The sequence below is a fragment of the Pituophis catenifer genome, unplaced genomic scaffold (assembly GCF_029215685.1).
Source record: "Pituophis catenifer annectens isolate HBS135680 unplaced genomic scaffold, rPitCat1.0.hap2 SCAF_2, whole genome shotgun sequence".
In the NCBI taxonomy this organism is placed as follows: domain Eukaryota; kingdom Metazoa; phylum Chordata; class Lepidosauria; order Squamata; family Colubridae; genus Pituophis; species Pituophis catenifer.
The window spans coordinates 195,054,263-195,064,430 of NW_027256882.1; the positions used below are offsets into that span (position 1 = coordinate 195,054,263).

General features: G+C 35.6%; 1 protein-coding gene across 1 annotated transcript in view; it reads left to right on the top strand.

Moving 5' to 3' along the window:
* LOC139311058 (transient receptor potential cation channel subfamily V member 6-like) overlaps positions 1–9,939 on the top strand; it is a 102,079-nt gene extending 92,140 nt beyond the window's left edge. Inside the window, exon 15 of the mRNA XM_070935388.1 lies at positions 9,648–9,939. Within this exon, the coding sequence (XP_070791489.1) occupies positions 9,648–9,939 (292 nt within the window). The remainder of the gene's footprint in view (positions 1–9,647) is intronic.
* The last annotated feature ends 229 nt before the right edge of the window (positions 9,940–10,168 follow it).

The following is a 10,168-nucleotide window of genomic DNA, read 5'->3' on the forward strand; positions in this document are numbered from 1 at the left end:
GGAGGAGTGAATATTATATTATGTGATTTATTTTGCTAGTTGTTAGTTTATTATTGTATTTATCTGCTTTACTCTGTTTTTGTTCTTTTAAATTTTCCTGATCATTGAATATTGATTGATTGATTGAGAAGTCATCTACCACATCTGTGAGTGAGCTAAGAGGATGAAGCAGCTCAATGGGCAAAGGACCATAAAGAATGCAAACTCACAGATCGGTAATGGAGCACTAAAATATCATAAGTGTAAAAAAAGGTCCAAAAATGTCAGGCACTTCTTGACATTTATAAAAAGAAACCCTGTTTTTAAATTGAAGGTAGTTTTAGGGCATCTGAGAATGTCAAGTATATCACAATGTGTTTCATTGTGTGGCAGGATTCAGGGAATGTGTCTTCAGGATTTTGTTGGTATGATGCATATCACATTTGTTCTTATTGACAGCCAATTCCTTGCAGTCTCCACCTTGTCACAGCCTTCCACAGATGTCTGCCTGCCAAGGGGGTTAGTAGGAACTACTAACTACTAACTACTGTGGGAAAATGAGTTTTACTGAATGGTACAATTGTACCTATATTGTGTTCTTGCTAATTTGCAATGAAGTTTAGTGGTCATGATCATATGCATATTTAATACCTGCCTGGTTAGCTTGCAGGAATATGGTATGAATGAATTCTACAGGTTCATTTTATCGGTTTAGACAATTTTCCAAGTCATAAGAAGACAAATCAGGCATTGCAGATTGCCTGTTTTGTAGTAAGGGATTTAGGATAGGGAGAGCTGCTATTGGCTCATGGCTTAAATTCAGCCCATTATCAGGAATAGAAACAGCTATTACACTGATGCCTTAATTGGGATGGATGCCCTTCATAAACTCATGTGTTCTGTTCTCTGATTCAGTCCAATTTGGGCCCAAATCACATTCTTTATATAATTTTATTAAAAATTAATGAGTGGGGATAATGGAAAAGATAGAGCACTGCAGTTCTTTTCTTCCCCTGGAAACTGAATGCTTAGTTTGGATTTTGATGCATGTTCAGCTCTCACTCAAAAAAATAAGTTTGACCTTTCCTTTTTTTTTTTTTAATTTTTTTATTGAGTTTTAAACATAGATATAAAGACAATACAAAAAATACAAAGACATTACAAAGACATAACGAATTCCCACCACCAACCTACCCACACCATACTTTACATATATGCTTTGGTCATCATCAAAATATATATTGCTTTATAATTTAATATATACGTGATACATTGTCAATTCAGATGTTTTAGATTAGAAATAATCTTGCATCTCCTCTTTATTTATTTATTCCCGGTTTTATTTTTTCTACCCTATATTCTTTCATCTATATTTGTACTGATTTTCTTTTCCAGCCATTGATACCACTGGTGCCACACAAGATAGAATTCACTTTCTTCTTTATCTTGGAGTTCTAGTGTCAGTCTATCCATTTTGGCACATTCTGTTATCTTTGAGATTAGTTTGTCTTTGGTTGGGAGTTGATCTGATTTCCAGTTTTGCGCAAACAGTAGTCGTGCTGCTGTCAAAATATGTATGATGAGGTATTTTGTCTCTTTGTTGTGTTGTATTGTTATCATTCCAAATAGAAAAAATTCTGGAGTGTTTTCTACTTGTTGGTTTATTATTTCTTCAATGATTTCCTTTGTGTCCTTCCAGTATTGTTGGGCCTTTGTACATTTCCACCAGGCATGGTAGTATGTCCCCTTTTTTATTTTGCACTTCCAACAGCGTGGGGAGGTGTTTGGATATATTTAGGCTAGTCTGGCTGGTGTTAGGTGCCATCTGTAAAACATTTTTATGAGGTTTTCTTTGTAGGGTATGGCTCTTGTCATTTTGATGTTCTGTTTCCACAATTTCTCCCAGTTTGCCAGTTGGATGTTGTGCCCTATGTCCCTGGCCCATCTTATCATATTTTCTTTTACTGTTTCTTCCAGTAATTTATATCTAAGTAAGAAGTTATATAATTTGGTTATCATTTTTTGTTCTGGGCCTTGTAAAATCTTATCCAATTCGTTCAAATTATTCGAGATTCCATATTGCTTTTTATCTGCTATGTGTCTTGAGTGTATTTGAGTATAGGGCCACCAATCAATATTTATGCCGGAGTTTTGGAGTTGCTGTCTTGAGATGAGTTCGCCTTCATGATTCAGTAAGTCTTGGTATCTCATCATTTTTCCTATTTCGAGAGTGTTCGGGTATATCAATGCTTCCATCGGGGACCACCATTTTGGTATTTTAGTATAGTGAGTTCTCTTAATATCCTGCCAGATCTTGAATAATGAAGCTCGAATTATATGACCTTGGAAGTACATGTGTCTTTTATCCGATCCGTCCCATAAGAAAGCGTGCCATCCTCTTATTAAGTCAAAGCCTTCTAAATATAAAGTTCTTTTGTTGTCCAGTTTCATCCATTCTTTAATCCAGGTCAATCCTGATGCCTTATAGTAGAGTTCCCAATCTGGTGTTGCTAGGCCTCCTTTGTCCCGTGAATCCTGTAGAGCTTTGATTTTAATTCTGGCCTTCTTTCCCTGCCATATGTAGTTCATTGTTGTTTTGTTGAGGTTCTTAAAGAAATCTCTTCCGGGGTGTATTGGTATCACTTGATATAAATATAGTACTCTTGGTAATATGTTCATTTTTATTGAGGCAATTCTGCCCATCAATGAGAGTTGTAATCTACTCCAAATTTCTAAGTCTTTTTTAATTTGTTTTAACAATTTGGTATAATTATCTTCTTTAATTGTAGTTGCTTTTGCTGTCAACCAAATACCTAGGTATTTTATTTTCTTTACTATTTGAAGTCCTAATTCTTGTTCTAATTTCGACTGTTGTATTTGGGTCATATTCTTCGTCAATACTTTCGTCTTCTGCTTATTTATTTTGAGGCCCGCAACTTCCCCGTATTCCTCTATCATTGTCATCAACCTGGTTCCAGATCGTATTGGGTTTTCCAATATGAAGATCACATCGTCTGCAAAGGCAAGTAATTTATACTCCTCTCCCCGAATCTTAAGGCCTTCCACGTCTTCTTCCTTCCTGATTTCCGTTAGTAAAACTTCCAGTGCGATTATAAATAATAGAGGTGACATGGGACAACCTTGTCGTACGCCTTTCTGGATGTCAAAAGTTTGCGTCATGTCACCATTTATTGCAATTTTGGCTGTTTGACAGGAATAAATCTTTCTTATCAATTTAAGGAATTTCTCTCCGCAATTCATTAATTCAAGTTGTGATGTAAGAAAGGACCAATTTAAATTATCAAAGGCCTTCTGGGCGTCGAGAGATATTAAAGCTATTTCCTTATCTATTTTCTTATCGTAGTATTCCAGTATATCTATGATCGTTCTCAAGTTATTTTTAATCTGCCTCCTGGGTATGAAGCCGTTTTGGTCTGTATGTATGTATTTATGAATTATTGTTTTAAGTCTCTGCGCTAATATTGACATGAATAGTTTGTAGTCTACATTGAGTAATGAGATGGGTCTGTAATTCCTAACTAGGGTCCAGTCTAAATCTTCTTTGTGTATTAACGTAATAATAGTTTCTGTCCATGATTTTGGGATTTCAGCTGTCAATAATGCTGCGTTGAAGACTTGTAGCAATATTTCGTCTATTTCTTGTTGGGAGTGTTTATAAAATTCAGTAGGAATTCCATCTGGTCCTGGAGTTTTATTGTTCTTTTGTTTTTTACGAGCTTCAATCAATTCAGTCATTGTTATGGGGCGATTCAGGGTCTCTCTATGGTCTTCTTCAAATTGTGTAATATTCACTTTACTAAGATATTTTCGAATTTGGTCTTCGGGGACATCTTCCTGCCGATAGAGATTCTGAAAAAATGTTTTGACTATGTTTTTCTTATCTACGTGTGTATGGAATAAAGTTCCTGATTCGTCCTGGAGTTGGTGTATAATTCTTTTGTCTGTTTGCTTTTTTAACTTATGGGCTAACCAGCGTCCAGTTTTGTTTGCGTGTTCGAAGTTGCTCTGTTTTGCCATTTTTATTTTTTGTGCCAAATCAACTTTTGTAGTCAAATTCAATTTGTGTTTAGCCAAATTAAGTTTTTGCTGTGCTATCTTATTATTAGGGTGCTGTTGTAATTTAGTTTCTTCTATCTTGATTTCTTCCAATAAGTCTTTGTTTCTCTTTTTTTCTCTTTGCCACGTATGCAATGGTTAGGCCCCTAATATATGCTTTCGTCGTGTCCCATAGATTTTGTAACGACGTATGGTCCTTTGTGTTAATTTGGAAAAATATCTTAATCTCTTTTTCCATCATTTGTAGATACTCTTTTTCCTTTATAATACTTGTATCCATTTTCCATCTTTTTTGTTTTCGGGAGCCTTTCCAAATTATTTTGATGGGGTTGTGGTCAGCCCATATGTTAGGCATAATTTCTACGTCGTGTGTTTCTTTACTTAGTTGGGGTGTCATCCAGGCCATATCCAATCTTGACCACGATTGATGCGGGCCAGAAAAGTATGTGTACTGTTTGGTTGTAGTATTTAATTCTCGCCAGGTGTCATGTAAACTCATTTCTTGTACCAAGTTCTTAAATGTTTGTGGCAGTGTCTTCCTTTTGATTTTATTCTTCCTGTTACTATAGTAGTCTTCTCGTGTGTTGACAATTGCATTAAAATCTCCGACAATGCAGATATTTTCATAATCCAGCTCTTTTAATTTATCGTGTAATTTTTTATAAAAGTCTATTTGGTTTCCATTTGGGGCGTAGATGGCTACTAACAGTATTATTTTTGTTTCCAGTTTTACTTCTATTATTAAGACTCGACCCTCTTTGTCCACATATATCGGCTTTGTTCTTATATGGTCTCTAACATATATTACCACTCCCCTTTTTTTACAGTCACCTAAGGATGTGTACATTACTCCTAATTTTTTATTTTCGAGTAATTTTTTCTGTTGTTTTTTTATGTGTACCTCTTGTAAGGTGATTATATCTGCTCCTAATTTTTGCAGTTTAGTGAATATCTGATGTCTTTTGCTTGGTGAATTTAGACCATTTATATTTATAGAGATGAGTTTTAGTTCTTCTTCCATTCCTGGTGTTGTTTATTTGTCTGTTATTTTGAGTTTTGATGTGTTTCTTGTGACTCTTTGTGTGATCCCCGTCATTTCCTCCTTCCCCAGCTTTCCCTTCTTCCGTTCCTTGTCCTCCTTATTTATTGGTTGCTCTTCTTGGTCACTGGGGTTTGAGTCTTCTCTGCCTCCTCTGCTCTCCTGTTCTCCTTCATATCCTAAATGTTGGTCTGCGAAGTCCTGGGCTTTTTCTATGGTGTCCATTCGAAATTTTCTTCCTTCCCAAGAAATGAGTACTCCTTCTGGTATAAGCCATCTAAATTTAATCTTAAATTTATTCAACTGTCGGGTTAAGAAGTTATATTCTCTTCTCCTATCCCTGGCCCTTCTCGGTACTTGTTTTAGCGTCAGAACTTCCCTCCCTTTATACATGACTGTCTCCTCTCTCATCTTTCGGTATATTTCTTCTTTCATTGTTTTTTTTTTGTAAATCTGATGTGTACTTCTTTAGGGAGTTTGTTTCTTCTGGCATAGTTTGTGAAGGCCCTGTAAATTTCGTCAATACCACCTCTTATTTCATCTTTATCCTTATGTGTCGCCTCTGCCAAGATTCCAACCATAATTTCACCCAAGTCTTCCTCTCTCTGTTCTTCTATATTTTGAAATCTTAAGTAGAAAGATGCCTTTTCCATTTCGAGAAATGTCAGTGCATCTTCTGTGTCTCGACTTCTTGTTGCTTGTTGGTTCTCCATCTGTTCCAACCTGGTAGCTGTGGCTTCCGCCTTCTCCTCAACTTTATGGATTCTCTGTTCGTTTTCGGTTATATTTTGTTGAATTTTCTCTATTTTTTCATCTATATTTCTAATCTCATCTTTAATTTCCCCTACATCCAATCGCATTTGTTCATGGTTCTTTTTCGTTTCATCATGATTCAGGGTCATCTTATCTTCCATCCTTTTCATTCCCTCCTGAATCATTGCAAGGGCAGCTTGGATGTTTTGAATACCTATGTTGGTCTTTTCTTTATCTGTTGTTTCCCCTGTCTTCTGTTGGACCGGGGAAGCCACCAATAGTGTTTGGGTTGGGGGTATTTTCTTGGTTGATTTAATAGTAGTTGGTATGTTTGAGGTTGCCATATCTATTATGCTTATTATTTTTGCCCACAATTTCATAAAATTCTCATGTCTAATGTTTATAACCTGGATGCAGGATTATTTTTACAAGGTTTTTTCAGAGTATTTCTGATTAGTAATACAATATTGGGAAAACAGCAAAAAGGAAGGCGGGGGGGGGAAGCAGGAGAAGGGGGAAACAACGGGGAAAAAGTAAGCTTCTAACAATTCATTAATTACCTTATTCTTCAATTACTTACAAAATAAAATATATTTTATTATAATAGTTCTAAAATAGTATCAATATCAATTTAATTATTATAATTCTATCTAATTATTTAAAGTCATTTACTGTATGTGAATAAATTAATTAAAGATAATTAAAGATAATATGCTATAATTGTTTGATTAATTTCAAATAGACAAATTAGACAAACTACTTCAGAGAAAACTAATAAGTTATTAAAGGTTATTTTCCGAGTCTAGTATCTTATGATATATAGTAGAATAGACTTAAATCGAGCTAAGCATATATATATTGTCCATTGATTATAGTCTCTTATCTTTCTTGGTGTTATGTAAACTTATCTTTCTTCCAACCAAATACGGTTCCAAAGGTCTGAGTCACCCTATTCACTTTAATTATTCCACGATCCAATTTAATCTATAGTCCTCTGTATTCCTGTTGTTAGAGTCCACATCCGATCCCAAGAGTGTAATGTTGTATCCTCTATTTAAGTCCTTATCATCTGGTTCATCAGATATTAGTCAATATTTAAATTGTTCAATCCAAACAGTTCAGTCTCTAGTAGTCAAATAATCAAAGTCCCTCACACTTTGTATCAGTTTTGTATCCTAATCTTCGCAAGAAGTATTACTAAAAGATAGTTTGTATAAATCCACTCCAACAAGTTTTACCGGGGTTTGTCCCAACTCTCCACACTCTCCCACAAACTTTTTCTTCTTCGAATTATCTAATTCAATCCACTCTGGCCACTCCACATCAGTAAAATCCAATACGATCAATTTGTAGAGATCCGTCCAGGTTCCTCTCCTCTCCTTCGATCTCCGGCGCTCCACACTGCACACGCTCTCTCCGCTCGCTCCAATGCTGCACGTTCTGTTCTTATTTGTCCAACTCTCTCCGCTCAATCCAGTCCACACTCATAAAGTCCAATAATAATATCAAAATCTTTTAAAATTATTCACTATTCTCGTCGCAGTGTTCATAGGGATTTCCGTTCTTCCGCTCTCACTGTACACTCAGCTGTTCAGATTTTTGCGCTGTCACTTTGCTTTCAAAATGGCTCCGTTCCGATCTATCTTCCGTCGCCGCTTATCCTCTTTCTTTTTTCGGGTTTCTCCTCCACCAGCGCTGCTTCTTATTATCAGGTAATTTTTTGGGTTTTTCTAGATAATAGTCTTCTGTTGATGACCTCTTATAGTTTTCAATCTTCGCTTCCCTCTTATACAGTTATCAGCGCCTCTGGCCAGTCCCGTAAGGCTGGTTTTTCTTCACACTGGATTAAGGGCTTAATCTTGTACCTTCAGAGAAGTTGCGATCTCCTCTGAGGTCCTAAGATGTTCCCCTTTAAACTATTGATCACTACGAGATCAATAGCGCCTATTTCGGCTCCAGATGCGGGATTGTTAGGAACTCAGGAGCGGAGCGTCGCCCCTTTCGTCCCTAACGCGCTGAGATCGCCGCCGGAAGTCAAGTTTGACCTTTCCAATGTTCTTTTTCCTTACAAAAATGTAAGGAAAATTCTGAAGGCAGGGTTTTTAAAAATCCATTTGCTTAACAAGAAATAAGATTTCTTTCCTTGTTCTTATTGTTATACTGGCCTATTAAAGCACATAGATATAGAGATGACTGACATATACTTCTCATTAAACTTAAAGATGCTAGAATAAACATTTTTGCATATTGAAGCTTTGAAAAGAAGATTAAAAACTAACAGAGACTAACATAAAGTAAAGGAGAGAAGGAAAGGAAAGGAAAAAAGAAATAAATAAAAAGAAATATGTTCCAATGGGTGCAAAAAGAAAAAAAATTATTATCTATTTTTTCTAATCAACAAAGCCATAAATCATAAATTCATTTTTTCTGTTTCTTGCAAAAAGTCTCTAAGGGGTTTCCAGTCAGCAGTAAACATAGATACTGTCTTTTGTCTAATCAAGGAAGTCAATTTAGCCATCTCTGCAAGTTCCATCATCTTCCCCAGCCTTTTCTCCATTAAGGGTAATATTGAATCTTTCCACTTTTGAACATATAATAATTTCACTGCAGATCAGATGTAAAAAAACAAAGTTCCATGTCTTTTTTCCCAGCTGTCAGTCCATTTTTACCATTTTTAAATGATACAAATGAAATTACCTTTAGATAAAAATAAGTAAAATAAAGACTTGAAGAAGCAAGTTGAGATAAGATATTTTGACTATAAATATAGTGGACAGCCAGTTAGTTACAAGCTATACATCTCAAGAAAAGCTAATCAGGCATTCTTACTTCACTTTCTCTCTATAAACATATTACTTTGAGAGTTCAAATGAGGTTCCAAAAATCAACAACTTGAAGGTATATCATCTTCACTACCGGAAGACCCCTTGTTTTTTTTCTGGTGAATGCCTAGTCCATAATAAATTCTACCTAAGGAAATGTAATTGAACATTAGGATAATATCATTATCCTTCAAAAATATTGAGGCTTCCAGAGCTAAATTAATGAGTATCAAGGTGGAACTACAAATGTTTTCCCTAGAAACTAGACAGTTTCTTCTTGTGAGAAAAAAAATGACAAATATAGGCAATCTTCTAAGGTTGGCAGAAGTTCCTGGATAATCAGAATGTTCAGAAAAGAACGTGGGGAGCAATTTAAGCTAAATAAATTTCTAATTCATTATGCCTGATAAATTGGATTCTTCTTTCAATTTACCCTAATATACAAAGTTGATACCAAAGTTGTAACACAACTATGATTCTCAAGGGTATTGGATAAGGGAAAAGAGGCGATGGAATAGTTCACATAGATTTTCCTTTGGCAGGTGTCTTTATTAACAGGTTAATTAAATATGTGAGAAATGTATTACATTTTCCTTAAGGCAAAGACCATGGAATTTTAGTAGGCAGCCAAAACCTCCTAAAAGTAGCTCACTTTTAAAGCATATAAAGACATTTCCTAGTATTAATAAAAGGAATAATTATAAGCATATTAAAGGATTTGTATTTAGGATCTTTTCATTTTGTATTAATAAATCATTGTCTTCTTTCCCACTGTATTTTTAGCAGCCTCTGATCTTTAACCATTTCTGGCTCCTGGCCTGGTATGAATTATGCTAATATAAATGCAATATTGTTCCAAGCTCTCTTCCAAAGACCTTGATTGAACATGCTTTGGAGAAGTTTGAATGATACAGATGGTTATGCATGAATCAGTTGTAACATATTCTTCACTCCTCTTGTTAACATTTTGCATGCAGGGTTGAAGATCGTTGTGAAATAAGGCAAATGTCTGTTAAAACAAATGGGCCTTACCGAAGAGATGCCTTTGAGAAGTACCTGCAGAGGAAACAGACACAGGAAGTAGCAGCTGATGGAAAAGATGGTCCACCAATTTTGTCAAAGGAGCAGAAGTACATTGGTGCTCCTTCAAATACAGCAAACACTAATAGTCGCTGGAACATCTTACGGCAGAATACGCTTGTCCACAAGCAGGGATATACCAATCATGCCATGGAAGACGAGAAGGAGGAGGAGGTTTATCATGTGTGAATACATAGGCCCAAGTGCATCTGTGGAAAGTAAGATAAACTGGGATAAAGAAACAAACATTTAACAAAGCAATGTCTCCACTCAAAAGTGTACATAACAGACATTAAAGACAGTTCGACATTCTCGTAACACTGCGTGCAGTGCTTCTGAGACAGATGTATAGAATCTATCTTCATGCTTCTCAGAACAACTGGTCAAAAGAATGATGGTATACAATCATTCCCACCAG